The 18,769-nt window shown below is 40.4% G+C and overlaps 1 protein-coding gene across 8 annotated transcripts in view; it reads left to right on the top strand.

The window, feature by feature from the left end:
• Positions 1 to 6,435: 6,435 nt before the first annotated feature.
• Positions 6,436 to 18,769, top strand: part of prr16 (proline rich 16) — a 248,938-nt gene continuing 236,604 nt past the window's right edge. For 6 of the 8 annotated variants that reach the window (XM_043711545.2, XM_087998270.1, XM_087998285.1 and 3 more), the window contains exon 1: positions 6,437 to 7,930. In XM_043711545.2, coding sequence (XP_043567480.1) covers positions 7,799 to 7,930 — 132 coding nt within the window. In that variant the 5' untranslated portion in view covers positions 6,437 to 7,798. Of the gene's footprint in view, positions 7,931 to 18,769 lie in introns of all 8 variants that reach the window. The other 2 variants (XM_087998304.1, XM_043711526.2) reach the window with 2 other exon arrangements.

Raw genomic sequence — 18,769 nt, 5'->3', positions numbered from 1 at the left:
GTTTGCTTATTGAAAGTGGCATTTTATCGTAGTTGATTGTAAAATCGTTGTCTTTCTGTGGTAAATCTGAACTGAACTTGCCAAGGAAATCTAAGTCTATCCATTTCAGTCTACATATCACTATAATATGTTCAGCATTCTGTCGAATACTGCAAATTAACTATTACAACTGTACAGTGCAATTACTTCAGGGTTTAACTGTTGATGCAGAAGTTAAAAATGTAACTTTTTATAAGATGATTTTTTACTTATTCTTTTCCCTTATTTTCCTCTAACTTAATCTAAACTTTTTCTCACTATTTATCTTTCTGTATCTGACACACAATTCACCCACTTTAATTTACTTGTATTTCCCAGTTTTGTGTTGTTTAATTACCTATCCTTTACTCTGCTTAAAGAGATAAATTGTTGCCTTGGATTAATTCGAATAATCTTAATGGGCTTCCCAACTCGTGTTGTTCAGCCTTTTAAACTTGTTATACATGGCAAAGTAGATCCTAAGAACTATTCAATGTCTTACATATGCCACAGTGCAAATTAATCAGCTGATGCATCTCAATCACATGGATATCATTACAATATGCCTGTCACTACATAAAACATGCATTTTGGCTCTTGAATCACTTTCAGCAGGAAATTATAGAACCAGAAAGACTGGAGAGACACAGTTTAACATTTCCTACCAATGTTTTTCACAAATCCCTAATTGACTGAAACTTCAGGGGAGGAAAGGCTGAAGGTCAGAGCTCATGATTCATTTGAAAGTAAATTCATTAAAAAAGTAAGGTTGTTGTGAGAAAAGGGCACATGGTTCTTCCAGCTTTTCACCCACATCTTACTCCAACCTCCACGAAAACAGAAAGACTGGGTCCCTTTCATTTCAACAAGTCTTTTAGATTAGATTACTTACAGTGTGGAAACAGGCCCTTCAACCCAACAAGTCTACACCGACCCGCCGAAGCACACCCACACAGACCCATTCCCCTACGTTTACCCTTGCACCTAACACTACGGGCAATTTAGCATGGCCGATTCACCTAACCTGCACATTTATGGACTGTGGTAGGAAACCCACTCCGACACAGGGAGAACGTGCAAACTCCACACAGTCAGTCGCCTGAGGCGGGAATTGAACCCAGGTCTCTGGCGCTGTGAGGCAGCAGTGCTAACCACTGTGCCACCCACAAAGATAATTCTGTGCTCTTGTGTAACATAACAATAAGGAATAAAAATCAAAGCGCTCAAAAAGCTCAGTAAGTCAGGAAGCATTTGGGGAGCATGTGGCTCAGTGGTTAGCACTGCTGCTTCACAGCACCAGAGTCCCAGGTTTGATTCCAGCCTTGGGTGACTGTCTGTGTGGAGTTTGCACATTCTCCCTGTGTTGATGTGGGTTTCCTCCTACAGTTTAAAGATGTGTAGGCCAGGTGAATTGGCCATGCTAAATTGCCCATAGTGTTAGGTGCATTCGTCAGAGGGAAATGGGTCTGGGTGGGTTATTCTTTGGGGGGTCAGTGTGGACTGGTTGGGCCAAATGGCCTGTTTCCACACTGGAGGGAATCTAATCTATGAAGAGAGAATAAAATAAACATGTCAGGATGTAAATCTTAAAATGGTTTCTCTCTTCAGATGCTGCCAGACCTGCTAAATGCTTTCTGTTTTATCTCAGAGTTCCTCATCTGCATTTTGTACAAAAGTAAATGCAAAGTTGTCTAGTATAGGAAAAATTTGGAAGGTCTATTCAACTAGACCGAAAAATAAATGGAAATATTCATGTTATTATCAAGGTGCAATTTTGAAGTGATAAATTCCTGAAAATAAATATGTGCATAGTTCCTTGAAAGTGGAGTCGCAGGTAGACATGGTGGTAAAGAAGGCATTTGGTATGTTTGCCTTCACAGGTCATAACATTGAGTATAGGAGTTGGGACATCATATTGCAGTTGCAAAGGACATTGGTGAGGCCACTTTTGGAATACTGCATACAGTTCTGGTTGCCCTTCTATAGGAAGGATGTTGTTAAACTTGAAAGGGTGCAGGAAAGATTTACAAGGATGCTTCCAGGACTGGAGAGCTTGGGTTATAGGGAGAGGGGGTTATTTTCCTGAAATGTCAGGGGCTGAAGGCTGACCTTATAGAAATTTATAAACTCATGAGGGGCATGAATTGGATGAATAGCTAAGATCTTTTTCATAGGATAGGGGAGCCAAAAATTAGAGGACATGGGTTTAAGATGAGAGGGGAAAGATTTGAAAAGGACCCAAGGGGTAACTTTATCACACAGAGGGTGATGTTGTCTAGAACAAGCTGCCAGAGGAGGTGAATATAATTATAACATTTAAAAGGCATCTAGACATGTATATAAGTATGTAGGGTTTAGAAGGATATAGGCCAAATGTTGGCAAATGAGACTAAGTGAGATTGGGATGCCTGGGTGATGTGAATGAGTTTGACCAAAAGTCAGATTTTGTGAAATATATCTACCTCTAACACAATAAGAGGAAGACTCAATTTCATGTTTTATTTTCCACTGGAATAAAAAAATCCTCAAGATTGTTATTAGAGTAAAATATAAATGGTCCTTCGATGTTTCTATTCACTTCTTACATCAATCAGAATTAGACTCTGAAAAAGAAAAGGACACCAACTCAAAATGAAAGCACAGATTTTCTCCATAAAATAAGTACAGTTTACAATGACATTGTGCATACTTTGCTTTTATTTAGTTCTAAATGTGTTGCTTTTAATTCACATATTGTGGAAAATTCCAATTCTAGTCAAAGGTATTGATTGTATAATAACCAACTTTGGAACAGTCACTGTGTTGACTCCCAAATGATAATGCCTGATGAAAATGATGACCTAACTCTTGATGGCAAACACTGTAATCACATTCTAGGGCCAGTCTGATCTGCAGTGCACCAGGATGCTGTTGATGATTAACAATGCAACTTGGCTCATTTGTGGAAATTGAAGAGGCAACTAGTCAATGGCAGTGAGGATTCATTTCAAACAGCTTCAGATATGTTCAATCTATGTAGAAGACTTTAATTTGGACAGCCATCTGAAACCTAGTAACAACTTTTAAATTATTTCAGTTTATGGGGAGGTGATGATCTGGTGGTTTTGTCTGGAATGTTAATCCAGAGACCCAGGTAATGTTCTGAGGACCTGGGTTTGAATCCTGGCATGGCAAGAGGTGGAATTCAGCAAAAATCTGGAATTAAGACTCTACAGATGACCATGAATCCATTGTCAATTGTTGGAAAAACTTATCTGGTTCACTAATGTCCTGTAGGGAAGAAGACTATCATCCTTATTGATCTAGCCTTCATATTTTCCAAACCTGCAGCAACATGCTTGACTGTTAACTGCCCTCTAAGCAACTAAGGATGGCAATTAATGCTGGCAATGAATAAAAAAACTCCTAGAACTGCCTAAATGGACACTCAGTATTCTACACTGAGGTGGATGGTGTACACTTCATATCAGATCAATAACACATGGATTTTTCAGCAGCTTATTTAGATCTGAACAGGCTGGTGAGTTCCTGAATGTGTCAAGATGTTAATTTCACCAAAGAAAATACAATTGCGTTTCAGAAAACTTCCGGTTTTGCAATATCACACCTGGTAGGGTAACTTTTCAATCCATGGACAAGTTATCACTTAAAGAGAAAAAAAACAGCAAAACTTGCAATGAGCAAAGAAAATTGCAGCCTTTCAGTAGGTAGTTGATGGGTCAAGATAATTATCTCCGACTGATCAATTGAGTTTAGTGCAACCTATTTTTCCATTTGTTACTAATTCGATTAAATAAATGTAAACATACTGTCGCCTTTTCAACATCATTGCCAATCTAAAATCCCAGCTGATTTCCTATTATTGCTGCAGCACCACTGTTAACAATGCAGCACCCTTTAAAAAATTGATGCTGGCTTTATTGTCCTCTATTGTTGCAGTATTATTGAGGGATGTGGCCTGAGTCCTGGCCAATGCTCTTTAAGGACCCAGCTCACCGCCGGGGCGCCCTTCAGAACGGGGTTGGTTCCCACTGTTGCGGCACTCTTTTGAGGACCCAGTTCTGAGTTGTTTTTTGTTCAATGCTGCAGCCCTATTCGGCTTCTCAGTACTCTGGCCTGTGCATTAGCATCAATGCAGTATATCTCCACAGCCCCTTGGGACTGTAGTATCAGATACTGAACAAATGCCAAGTTTCTGGCGTGATATCTACGTTTAACAAATCTCTGTTGTGGGACGGAGCTGACAGCATGCGGCTGTTTGTTTTTGTTTCAGTCTACACTGTGACGGTGTGATTGCAGAGTCAAACAACCATTCCTGGCAGTTACTGCAACCTGGGATTTCAGTGAATCGGTGGGAGATTTTAACGATCCCAGGCAAATCTTTTTTTTTAACCGTCTGTTAGTGATTGTCACGTTCAACTCCCTTTACCAGCGTCTGTTTTATAGGATTGAAATACGAGTAAAATATAATTCCTGCAAACTGAATAACTTGCAAAAGAATTTATAATTTTAACTTTTATAATGGATACCTTGAGCAAAATACAGGTTCCAAATGATCCCTCTTATTTGCGACAATCTGGTCAACAAAACAAGATCCCATCCGTGGATACTTTTCTTTAACTAACCGAATTGTCTTTTCACAATCCTAATGTTTGTACGAGTGTATTTCTTCGTTGTTCCGGAGCTTGTCTGTCAACATATTTACCGCTCCGGTGTCACGTTTGCTGCTCAACCAATTAAAAGCCGCAAAGCCACATGTTTTAAATGGTTTCGATTAATCGGTGCGGGGTTTACAATCTGAACAATCCGAACTACAGCCTTACCTGGTTCGAGTCCTTGAAGAGCGACATCTAGTGAGTAGGTCTGTAGAGTGTTGTACAGATTTAGTCTGCGCTACCATTACAGAACACCAATTGCTTGGTAATCTATAAACGCGCTATCCGTGTATACTCCTGTAACTGGAAATGATTGGCACTGCTGCATTAATTATAAATGAATATATCAAGAGGGAGATCGGGGGTGGGTATAGGAGTAAGGGGCAAGTTTTTGGCGGTTGGGGAATGGCATTTGAGTGGGTTTGTGAGGTACACGGTTAAGTGCAGTTGTGAAGAGTCATATGTTTAGGAGGTGAGGTGAATAGGGTTATGAATGGGGTGTGATGCAGTGGAGATGTGTGTTGAGTACAGAATTAGGGACAGAGGGTGTGTAAGATACGGGGTTAAGGGTGGCGTATGTAGGGTATAGTGAGTGATGGGGTATGTGAGATGTACTGCCGGTGGTGGGCAGGATGCGTGTGTTGAGGGCAGGATGTGTATGATATTGAGTTTGTGTGGTGATGGTAGGGTTGGAGGAGGGTTAATGTGCAGGGTATACAGGCAGGAATATGGTTATAGGGTTCAGGTAGGTGGTGTGGGGACTGTGTGGTGTGTAGATTAGGGCCAAGGGTTTATATGGTATCAGGTTGGGGAGTAAATTTAGATATGTGGCTGTGGGATTATAGGAGCTGGGGGGTCATATGGAGTTTAGAACTGAGGACATTTAAGTGTCTAGCACATTGCTGTGGGTCTAAAGTCACATGTAAACCAGACCAGTGCAGATATAGGGCTATAGTTACTTCTGGGCAGATAGGGTTAGGTGAGGGATATGTCTGAGGTACAGGGATAGGAGCGGGAGTATACAGTTTGACGTGGGGCAGGCTGGGTGGATGGAGACGGGCTATACGGTTCAACTTTTTTTTCTTGTGAGACGAACACTTGCCCAGAGATCCAACCTTTAAACGGAAGTGTGGAATTTCCAATTGGTCACAGCAGTAGCCCGTCACTGGGAGTGGACATCCACAAGATGGAGCTGCCAATGGTCGAACTCAAGTTTCCTGCTTGAAAATCGCTGGAGTCTGGTATTTGGAACAGACTGATAACCTGGGCTAAAAATAATGGGCGCTGCAGTCACCAGCAAACTATTCACAGTTTGATGTTTGCCATTTATTTACTGCAACGTTTGCCTAGTCCCCATAAGACGAGCAACTCGGGTAAATTAAAGGCAGTTAACTCAGTAGCAAACTGATCATTAATCTTTACATCAAATCCAGACCAGCTCCATGATTCGTCGGATAAGTGCGTAATACACATGTTGGCACTGAATGCTCTTATTCAGTTCCTACTAATGAACCCGAATCATGCTCACATATTCTGGCGGAGATGGGTTATGGCGGATCATGGACACTGGCGCGACGCGGGCTCCTGTGAACCACTAAACTTGCTTTAAGTCCAGTCCACATTCCGCCCTGTTTCCCAAGGTGGCTGGGACTCAATATATGGTGGGATACATGGACATGACTTTGAAAGTGTCAATTCCTCTATTGTTGGCATTTCTAGGGATCGATTGAAAATTATGCCCAACCAAATTTGAAATCATAGTCATAATTTCAGTACGCAGCATAGTGAAACTCTCCAACACGCAAACACCTTGTTCACTCCTGCACTGCGCTCCGGATTTAGATCTCTCAGCAGGTTTTAGATCCGATACTTTTATCCGAAAAGTGTTGAAGAAACTCAGCAGGTTTGTGGAGTGAAGCCGTTAACGTGATGACTCTCAGATGCTGCCAGACCTGGTGAGTGTCTCCAGCACTTTCTGATTTTGTTCCAGGTCTCCCGCATCTGCAGCATTTTACTTTTAGTTTAATCGAGTCTTAAGCACATGGGAACTTAACGCTTTATTCCGCCGATAACACACGGGCGAGGGTCAAACTTGTTCAATCTCTGCTGACCTCTGCGTGTCCTTCTTATCCCTACAGGAGTGAGGAACCTCTATCCCAAGAATATCTGGGAAACTCCCGAAGACTTTGCAAGTTAAACTAAACCCGAATGTTAACAAAAAGAAGTTGCTGGAAAAACTCAGCAGGTCTAGTAACATCTGTGGAGAGAAAGCAGAGTGATGTTTCGGGTCCAGTGGCCCTTCAGAACTCGCCCGCATGTCGCTGGCAACACTCTGTTCTCAATTAACATCCACAGGGAGAAGTTATTTTTTAAGTTTCTGGAGAAGTTCGCCAGTTTCTGTCTTCCCAAATGCAGATCCCAGCTTTTTTCCAGCTGTTTGCCTTTAAATAGAGGAGGAGGGCTGCGAGGGAATAAGGATGAACCGAATTGCCGCCCGGAATCAATGAAAACAGACTAATCTCTCTTTCGTAAAACGCCCAGGGAGAGGGTACACCGCGATATTGGAGGAGCGGGGTGGAACTGAACGGGAGGTTCGCTGCGCTGCCCCTCTCTCTGTCTCCAGCACTAGTGGATCCCAGACTTCTCACAATCCTCCTTTCCACTGAACCGTGCGCTTTTTTCAGGAACTCTCCGGGTTATAAGACAAGCGTAAAGCGGCTCGCCGTGAACCTATTCCGACGGAGAAAAGAGAGGACACTTTTCTGGATGTACCGTGGAGAGAGAGAGAGGCGCCTGATTTCCAGCACCAAGAATTGTTTATCCCGAAGAGCTAAAGGGCGGTATTAGTCAGCATGTGCGAGATGGTTTTAATGGAAACCAGGCTGGGATAATATTTACTTACACATTTTTTTTCCCTGTTGTTGGTGTTTCTAATTTGCCATGCACACTGACGCAGGCGTGCTGGCGAGATTTCCGCAGTCCTTAGGAGCCCGCAGTTACACGGAGTTGATGGCAAACGGCGCGGAGACCGAGTCAGAGGCGGCAAGGAAGCAGCTAGATCATGGGGAAGAGCGCCTCGGCTTTCACCTCCTGATCCTCTGTGCCCCCCTGCCCCAACTCGAATAATGTCAGCGAGCTCGAAACAGCCGGAGGGCGCAGCCTGCAAGGCAAAGGTAAAGGAGCAGATCAAGACTATTGTAGACGATTTGGAGTTAGTCCTGGGCGATTTAAAGGACGTGGCTAAAGAACTTAAAGAGGTAAGGAATGGTTAAGGGAGTTGCAGGGGAAAGGGGGAGCCAAAGAAATTCTGCTTTATGCTTGAAATGCCAAAGGAACATCGATCCATTTTCAACATTTGTTGAGTGTGCGGAACTGCGAGAGGGAGTAACCAACTACTGGAACATCTGCTCCCTCAGTAAATGCTGCCCAACTGCACCAGATTCCAGACAGCTCCAGACATTTTACAACTTAAAAAGGCCCTTTTCTCTCCCCTTCAGGGAGAACTGACATGTTCCGATCTAGACGATTACACAATTCCCAGCCCCCGGGAGGCTTTCCCTCCCTGGGTTGGAGAACAGACAGGCGCCTGTTTCAATGACAAGTCCCCCCCCCCCCCCGGTGTCAGTCCGCCCGCCCGCGCCAGGCAAAACCCACACATACTTCATAACAACTCGTCTTCTCAGTGAGACATTGGTGCACTGCCTTGTTAGCCCTCAAGAGTAACGGGATACTCACTTTTAGAATGAAATATTTGTCTACCAAACGGCCAATGTCACTCATTGATCTAGTAACGAACTTATCAAATTCCATAATTTATTGCACTGTCCACGGGGGATTAGCTGAATCAGAAATATTGTCAAGAATTTGAATTATGTGTAATTCTATCTGTAATAGTTATACAAAAGAATTTAGTTCACGTAAATGCACAGCCAGTTTGATTTATAACTCTCCTTTAGCAGGCAGTATTCCTGCATAAATTAATTTCGTTTACAAATCTAAAACTCTTTCTTCAGTGTGAAATACACTGGAGTAGCTGTACTCCCAAAGTCTCGGCGCGCTCTGAAACAATCCTGATTAGTTACATAACATTCTCATATTAAGCTGCCACAATAACGTCAGTATTCTCTTGCTGCGTCCGGGGTGGGGGCGTTGGATTATTTGAGTTGACAAATGACAAGGTGTACTCCTGTCGCTAATCCTTTAGTCATTTTCGCAATCATTGAATATGGATTAATTACTTGACAGCCTTTGATTCACTTTACTACCACTCCTGTTCACAGCACAAAAGAAAAAAAAATAAACAAATGCTGAATGTAAAGTCAGTAAGTATTAATGAATCAAAATGCTGTCCACTTGTGCATTTGCTGTTGACACTGTTATCCAAATCCTTTCGTGGTCCTTAAGAGGATTATTTTTGTGTTGGTCCGATTGATTCAATACATTGTCCTTGTCATCGGAAGCAACACATGTCGCGAATGTTTGAATAAAGAATGTTTAGGAACTAAATGTGTGGTGTCTGGAGTTGGTTTCGCGACCACGTGCAATTTAAAAAAAAAATGAAAAGCCCGAACCGTCAACAGACCCAGTCACATCTGTAGTTCATTGCAGACCAGATATTCTTTCGCAGATGTATAATTCCAGCATCTGTAGTCCTCACTTTCTCCGGGATGTATATTTGGTCCGCTGTTGTCCCAGTTTTCTTCTGCTATTTAAAATGGGCGTGAAAAGATGTTTACTGTGGGTCAGGGATGAGCAGAATTCAAAACAACAGGCCTGTGACAATTACAGCAGGAATGTTACAGCTGCAAGTCATTGTGTGGGCAATAACACGTAGCTGTCATAAAAGGACATGTTATGAATTTACTAAGGACCTCGAATGTTTTGTGTGCATAAACAAACTTGAAGCAATTGCGACGGAGTGGAATTATGTGCCTCCTGTAAACTTAAGTTCCTTATTGGTAAACTGATTAAGCTTTAATGCAGACTATTTAGCACTTATGCTATTTTCATTGATTAATATGAGCTATAATATCTTCTGCCATTCAGTAAATTAATTAAGGATGTTACAATTTTGGAATTCACATTTACTAGAACTTATTGTTTATTGTTGCTTGCAGTGACCTTTCCACAGGCACAATAAAACAAAAAAGACAATACAGTGCGAAAACATTGTTAATCACTGAATAAGATATTGCTAACACTTTGGGGTTGCTTGTCTTCAATGTTTATTGTTTTGATTGAAGTCTATGGAGTACTGAGTAATCAGCACTGTGCTAAACTCATCTTGTACGTTAGATACATGAAGTGTCCTGGGACATTTTATGACTAAAAGATGTTATATCAATTTTTTATTGTGATAGTATATAGGCGGCTCACGTTTGAGAAAACAGTTCTCATGGGCTTAGACTTATTTAATGATGAAGAATTTTGAACTTCCTTTCACCAAAGATTATATAAATTAAAATGAATTGTGTTTAAAAAAGGACAGCAAAGTATAATTATCAGAATATCATTAAAAATGTATGTTGTTCATTGCTCAAAACAATTTACTTTGAATTTGCACTTCTCTAATTCTCTGTGCTAAGATTCTCAAGATGGAAAGGAAACCACAGGTATGACAGATTAGGTACTTCTTATTAACTTGGTTATGTTCCTGCTGTCTTCTTCAACACTGAATGTGTTTACATTTAGTGTTGACATTTTGTATCTGAAATCATCTTAAAATAAATATTAGATGCGTCCCAGCAGCAATATATTTTACTGAGCCAAATTGTAGTTAATTATTTATCATACATAATAATAAAGATTTTCTTCAAATTTTTCAAATACTGCAAATGCAACACTGGCTTTTACCTCCAAAAGCTGTGTATATTATGTAGCATAAAGATCCTCTGCATATTTACGGCTGTTTCAATTCCAGGTTAAAAACATTGTGAATTTCCATTAATTAAACTCATCTTTATGCTTCGGGTCATGGTAACTTAATTCTGTAATTAGACTGACAAAAATGATTCCATTTAAATATCTTTTGCTTAAAACCTATCCTTGTTGACAGATATATTTAATTGCACAGTATTAACAGTTTGATTAAGAGTCATGAATTAGTAAGTCATTTACCCTCTATCAAGAAGGAATTTTCCAAGGAAATAAAGAAAGGCATAATATATGTCATCAACAGCAGTTTAAAATTCCAGAGGTATTTTCATAGTCAAATTCTTTCACTACTGGGCCATGTTCCAAATAATTTCAATTGCAACTCTATTGCTGGACTATACTGCTCTTTTATTTTGTCATTGAGATCCTCAGTACTTTTGTTGAAACATTCATTATGTTCTCAACTAAATATATAGTTTGAAAATCATTATCCCAGCTTCCACTGGTAACATGTAGTGACTAGAACATCACAAGGTATATACTTGGAAAGGATGGGTCTGAGGAATTATCAGATGTGATTTCACATTTAGAGGCTCTCTCGTTTGATTTTATTTATTGATGAAACCCACACATTCACTTACAAGCCACAAATTTTATTGTCTATGAATTTTAATCTTCAGTTGCTTAGCCCTATAGCTTCACCTTTGGAATCTCTAAATTAAGCATATGGTGGACTTTCTTTTCAAAGCACTGCCCAAACACACCACCCTGCTTTATATGAGCCATTGGAGTAATCTGTCCTGAAATCCCATTTGAGTAGATTGGAAATATAGAGCTGAATTCTATCAGAAATTGACTAAGTGTTAATTTTGATAAATTTTGTGGAGGTTTTCTATCCATGAGCCCTAGCACAATGTCTCATGTTTTCTTGCCAAACCCGTCTCATGTTTTCTTGCCAAACCCGTCTCATTATCTATGCAATGTGCCCCAATCGTGCTCCAGTTATCCTATTCTCCCACTCACCACAAGTGGAGTGGCCACTGTTTTGTCTTCCCAGGATTCCTGTTTCTGGCATCACCTTTACAGTCCAACCATGCATCTGGTCAAATATGGCAGTCTGCACAGCCTTGCACAGATCTTGTCAATTGTCCCAGTCATGTCAAATCGAGAGAAATTTGCATTCCACTTTGCCACTGGGGACCCAGAGTGCCTGCTGGACAGGTGTGAGGGTAAATGTGTTTGTTGCCAATGGAGCATGCCCTGAGATGTAGGTGACTGATGGAGGACTGCAAGAGCAAGCAGTAAGCTGGAATCACCATGTTATCACTTTGTCTTTCATATTGTGAATTGTTGCCATTTAAGTTTTGCTCTGGTGGGCAGGAGAATAGGAAACTACATATTACTAAAGAGAGATGGTGTTATTATGAAGATGTTAGTGCATGCTAATGTATGCAAAATGAACTCTTGATACTCTAGGAACTGAGCCGTTGAACACTAGGTTGGAAAATAGGAGATCTTTACTTTCAATGACAGGAAGCTCTTTGCTGGCTATTTCACATATTCTCCCAAACATCCACGGGTGTTCAGGGGCTGGGAAGATTCTACTTATATTTGTAGGTCTGATTAAATGGTTACCTTGCCAAATTGATAGTGAAACAATTAAGGGAAATTTAATGCTTTAGAGAAGTCTCATCATTATGTATTGCTGACTTGACTTCTCAACTACACAAGATGGCTAGAAATGTTCATTTAATGGTTTAAAGAAGTACAAAGGCAGACTTATTAAAAAAAACTCAGCTTATGGACTGCTAGCTCAATAGCTCGTAAACCAATTTAAAAAAAATTGTTCCATGAGAAAACTATTGCTTAACTGAAGCATATGAACATTAAACTAGGCAACATGTTTTGTCAGCACAAGATAGAGGAGAGGCCATTAAGTTCTGACCATACATAGTGAAAAGATGACTGTTGATTTTAGAAATAAAATTGGAATGTTGTTTGATGCATTAAAAATACTGAACAATATTTGGAAAAAGTTCAATGTTAAGGTTTTCTTTTAATATAAAAGTCATTATTAGATAATGTTTTGAGCTCCAAAATGTTTATGTTCTGTAGTTGCCCTTGAGACTGATGAAATGGAAGATAATCCTTTTTATCATTAGTGTTGTATTGAATTTTATTGTGCTCACCAAAGTGTGTACGACAGAACAAAATAACCAATCTTTGCCAGACCCAAGGAAGCCATTGATCAAGGCCATCAAAAGTTTTGTTTTAAAAAACTGAGTTGGCTTGAGTTCTGAGTAAATGATAAGATCTTAAAATAACTTGTTACTTCTGAACCAGCTGGAAGCTTGTAAAGAGAAGTGACATTAGGAAAGATGATAGTAAGCATGATGAAGGCACGTATTCAATATAGTTAAGTGGAATGGTTCTGAACTACCAATTATTTATTCAGCAGAAAGAAGCGATACGTTGATTAACTGACACATCCAGTGAGGTCAGACATCTCATAATCTTCATTATTTAAACTTTCAAGCATTGAAATATAATCCAGTCATTCTTTTAAACTAGGAAACTTTGGAATATTTCACCATATTAAAAGAAATCACACATATTGTGCCATCTTAATTTAATTTTATATTGAATGTGATTTTAAAGCTCAAATTTGAGACACTATTCAAACAAGATTTATAGTCATGTGCCCACTATCGTAGTGTCCTCACCTCAGGTCCAAAATATCTGCACTCATGTCCACTTGTCACAGAGATCTGTCATAACATGTTTGATCAGGTTGATTAAAAATAAACTTTAAACAAAATTTTGTTTGATGCTGCTGCATTTGATTGCAACAATGGCATCACATTCATTAGGCAATATTCTTTATAATGTCATCAGCAAATGTATTATTCATTGTACTATTCAACACATATTCTGATGACTACATGAGTATAATCAAAGAGTAGTTAAACTATACAAACTGGATGAAGCTAGTTTTAGGCTGTACCTTTCTTTTACTGTGCTGAGATCATAGCTGAGATGTTAGTAAGAATTGATACACAGTTCCCTGGGTCAAGAAAAGTAGCATAAACATAGAGTTAGTTGTTTTTTTACCTTTTATTGATTTGGGCATCATTGACTGGCTAGCATTATTGCTTATCTCCAATTGCCCTAGAAATGACAGTTTTGAGCTGCCTTCTTAAACTGTGGGAGATTAACTTGACTATTAAAAGGGTTGCTTTCTCATTAGTGAGAAATGACTGATCTAACTTGAGGGTTCACCACTTTTCAGGCAAGGAGGCGGACTGAGAAGGTGAGACCTTCATGTTAACTTCAGTTAGTTGCTGAGGGAATTGAACCTAATTCCATTGGCATCTTTCCGCAATGCAAATCAGCTACCCAGCCAATTGAATTAACTAATGCTATTATGCTTCTTGGCAATTCACCGAGCTGTTGGCATCCATTTGGCTGAGGTGCTCAAGGTTAGTCAATGTCTTAGGAACTATCCTCAAGGAAGAAGCTAGCAAAGATGGTAGTAACAGCATTGGAATAGTAATCTAGCACCCCTGGTCAATACACTGGAGATCATGGGTTCAAATTCTACAATGGCCGTTAGTTAAGAATCTAATGTAACCCTTGTCAATTGTCATTAAAAAATCTAGTCCATTAATGTTCTTTAGAGGAGGAAATCTTCCATCCTTACCTGATCCAGCCTATACATGACACCACACCAAGAACTTTGATTATCCTTTTGTACAATGGGATGGACAGTAAATGCTGGTGTAGCCAGTGATGCCCACATTCCATGAACCGATGAAAAAAAAACCAAAGGACTTCAGGAAAGGGGTGGAGGAGAGGAAATTTGTGAGGGGACAAAATAAATTATACCAAGCATATATAACAAATGAATGATGCATTAGACATGTAAGCGAAAATACAGTCGTTGTGGATATATATCCTAATTCCTGTTGTTTGTTTGCAATATCAGAAATAAATTGTTTTTTTTCATGGTGGAAATTGACTTGTATAAACAAAAGTTGGACTCAATATAAGTGCACTGTGCCTGTCTGAAGATACGTAAAATTCATTGATGCAATCCCATGGTACTGTTTGTCACATTGAACAGCATGACATGTTCTCTTATTACCCATTTCGTTATTTTGATAGGAAATTGGAAACATTTGATCATTCATTGAAAGAGGATCCTGTGAAATGGTGAAAACATTTGTTTTTCATTTGCTGCTTGGAAAGCTGCCCATATAATGCTCATACCTAGTTGAGATGAGAAGATACAGGTGGGCCATCATGTAGAAGAATTGCAGTCCTTCTGTTACTAGTTCTGTCAAAAATAGTGTGAGGTAATGAATTCCAGAATATTGAACCAGCCATAATAAAGAAGCAAAATGTGTGTCTAGGTTTGTATTATCTGCAACTTGAAGGTAACTTAGTGCTGTTCCTTGGTTTGTCTGTACATACTCGAATCAAAAAGTGTGGCATTGGAAAATCACAGCTGGTCAGGCAGCATTCGATGAACAGGAGAGTCGATGTTTTGGGCATAAAACCTTCATCAGTAATGGGCACATTCCTGATGAAGTGCTTCTGCTCAAAACGTCAACTCTCCTGCTCCTTAAATGCTGCCTGACTCTGCTGTGCTTTTCCAGTGCCATACTTTTCAACTGATATCCAGCAATTGCCATCCTCACTTTCTCTTGTCGATACATATTGTTTAACCATAATAGCTTTGCATATATGAGGATAAAATTGGAAATTCTAACAATACATGAAACTTACAGAGAAAAAGAAATGTAATGGGGAGACTCTATTCGGTTTAAAAGCTGATAAAAGTCCTGTTGTTTTTATAAATGAAATATGTACTTATTGCATGCAACGTTTTGTTTTCATCTTGAATATAGTTCTTCTCACATTGTGGCTATATGCCATTAATGGTATCTCTGTTCTTCTATTCCAGTAAAAATAACACCGAACTGTAGGTTACAACAATGACTATTGACTCAGCAAAATGAAAAAAAAGACTATGTTAGCAGTCACTGACAATCTTGTATTGAGATGTGTTCAATGTGGAATATTCAGATTGTTCTGAATAAAAATAAGGAAGAGATGACACTCTTATGGCAGTAAGGAAACAGTGCCAAGATAATCTATGCAGTGGCCTCTTGTAAGCGTTTGTTGTCTTGAAGTGAATCCCAGAATGATTGCTGGTTCGAAGAGTAAGTTGTCCATAAGACCATGAGACCATAAGACATAGGAGCGGAAGTAAGGCCATTCGGCCCATCGAGTCCACTCCGCCATTCAATCATGGCTGATGGGCATTTCAACTCCACTTACCCGCATTCTCCCCGAAGCCCTTAATTCCTTGTGACATCAAGAATTTATCAATTTCTGCCTTGAAGACATTTAGCGTCCCAGCCTCCACTGCACTCTGTGGCAATGAATTCCACAGGCCCACCACTCTCTGGCTGAAGAAATGTCTCCGCATTTCTGTTCTGAATTTACCCCCTTTAATTCTAAGGCTGTGGTCCACGGGTCCTAGTCTCCTCGCCTAACGGAAACAATTTCCTAGCGTCCACCCTGTCCAAGCCATGTATTATCTTGTAAGTTTCTATTAGATCTCCCCTTAATCTTCTAAACTCCAATGACTATAATCCCAGGATCCTCAGCTGTTCCTCATATGTTAGACCAACCATTCCAGGGATCATCCGTGTGAATCTCCGCTGGACACGCTCCAGTGCCAGTATGTCCTTCTGAGGTGTGGGGACCAAAACTGGACACAGTACTCCAAATGGGGCCTAACCAGAGCTTTATAAAGTCTCAGTAGCACATCAGTGCTTTTATATTCCAACCCTCTTGAGATAATTGGCAACATTGCATTTGCTTTCTTAATCACGGACTCAACCTGCATGTTTACCTTTAGAGAATCCTCAACTAGCACTCCCAGATCCCTCTGTACTTTGGCTTTACGAATTTTCTCACCGTTTAGAAAGTAATCCATGCTTCTATTCTTTTTTCCAAAATGCAAGACCTCGCATTTGCTCACATTGAATTCCATCAGCCATTTCCTGGACCACTCCTCCAAACTGTCTAGATCCTTCTGCAGCCTCCCCACTTCCTCAGTACTACCTGCCTGTCCACCTAACTTTGTATCATCGGCAAACTTTGCTAGAATGCCCCCAGTCCCTTCATCGAGATCATTAATATATAATGTGAACAGCTGCGGCCCCAACACTGAACCCTGCGGGACACCGCTTGTCACCGGCTGCCATTCCGAAAAAGAACCTTTTATCCCAACTCTCTGCCTTCTGTCAGACAGCCAATCCTCAATCCATACCAGTAGCTCACCTCGAACACCATGGGCCCTCATCTTGCTCAGCAGCCTCCCGTGTGGCACCTTATCAAAGGCCTTTTGGAAGTCTAGGTAGACCACATCCACTGGGTTTCCCTGGTCTAACCTACTTGTCACCTCTTCAAAGAACTCCAATAGGTTTGTCAGGCACGACCTCCCCTTACTAAATCCATGTTGACTTGTTCTAATCCGACCCTGCTCTTCCAAAAATTTAGAAACCTCATCCTTAATGATGGATTCTAGAATTTTACCAACAACCGAGGTTAGGCTAATTGGCCTATAATTTTCCATCTTTTGCCTTGATCCTTTCTTGAACAAGGGGGTTACAACAACGATCTTCCAATCATCCGGGACTTTCCCTGACTCCAGTGACTTTTGAAAGATCTCAACCAACGCCTCCGCTATTTCCTCAGCCACCTCCCTCAGAACTCTAGGATGTAACCCATCAGGGCCAGGAGATTTATCAATTTTAAGACCTTTTAGCTTTTCTAGCACTTTGTCTTTTGTAATGGCAACCATACTCAACTCAGCCCCCTGACTCCCTTTAATTGTTGGGATATTACTCATGTCTTCCACTGTGAAGACTGACGCAAAGTACTTATTAAGTTCTCCAGCTATTTCCTTATCTCCCATCATTAGGCTTCCAGCATCAGTTTGAAGTGGCCCAATGTCTACTCTTGCCTGTCGTTTGTTTCTTATGTATTGAAAGAAACTTTTACTATCATTTCTAATATTACTGGCTAGCCTACCTTCATATTTGATCCTCTCCTTCCTTATTTCTCTCTTTGTTATCCTCTGTTTGTTTTTGTAACCTTCCCAATCTTCTGATTTCTCAGTGTCTTGGCCACTTTATAGGCTCTCTCTTTTTCTTTGATAGATTTCCGGACTTCCTTCGTCAGCCATGGCAGTCTAATCCCTCCCCGGATAATCTTTCTCTTCTTGGGGATGAACCTCTGTACAGTGTCCTCAATTTTACCCACAAACTCCTGCCATTTTTGCTCTACTGTCTTCCCTGCTAGACTCTGCTTCCAGTCTATTTTCGTCAGTTCCTCTCTCATGCCCTCATAATTTCCTTTATTTAACTGTAACACCATTACGTCCGATTTTGCCTTCTCTCTTTCAAACTGCAGACTGAACTCTACCATATTATGATCGCTGCTTCCTAAGTGTTCCCTTACTTTAAGATTTTTTATAAAGTCTGGTTCATTACATAGCACTAGGTCCAGAATAGCCTGCTCCCTTGTGGGCTCCATGACAAGCTGTTCCAAAAAGCCATCCTGTAAGCATTCCATGAATTCCCTTTCTTTGCATCCACTGGCAACATTATTTACCCAGTCCACCTGCATATTGAAGTCTCCCATGATCACTGTGACCTTGCCTTTCTGACATGCCTTCTCTATTTCCCGGTACATGTTGCACCCCTGGTCCTGACCACTGTTAGGAGGCCTGTACATAACTCCCACTATGGTTTTTTTGCCTTTGTGGTTCCTCAATTCCACCCACACAGACTCCACATCATCCGATGCTATGTCATTCAGCACCATAGATTTAATTTTGTTCTTAACTAACAAGGCAACCCCGCCCCCTCTGCCCACCTCTCTGTCTTTTCGATAAGTTGAAAACCCTTGAATGTTTAACTGCCAGTCCTGACCCCCCTGTAACCACGTCTCTGTGATGCCTACCACATCATAATCATTCACGATGATCTGTGCCATTAGTTCATCTGCTTTGTTATGAATGCTACGAGCATTCAGGTAAAGTGCCTTAATGCTAACTTTCTTATTAGAGATATTGGAAGTCATAAAATGTCCTAAGTTATCCTTCCTTTTGTCAGGGATATCTGCCTGAAATTGAAACAATTTTA

The sequence above is a fragment of the Chiloscyllium plagiosum genome, unplaced genomic scaffold (assembly GCF_037043375.1).
Source record: "Chiloscyllium plagiosum isolate Xiang-an unplaced genomic scaffold, Cpla_swu_hap1 HiC_scaffold_2, whole genome shotgun sequence".
In the NCBI taxonomy this organism is placed as follows: Eukaryota; Metazoa; Chordata; class Chondrichthyes; order Orectolobiformes; family Hemiscylliidae; genus Chiloscyllium; species Chiloscyllium plagiosum.
Note: the sequence above shows the minus strand (reverse complement) of the source record. Positions and strands in the feature narration are given on the sequence as shown.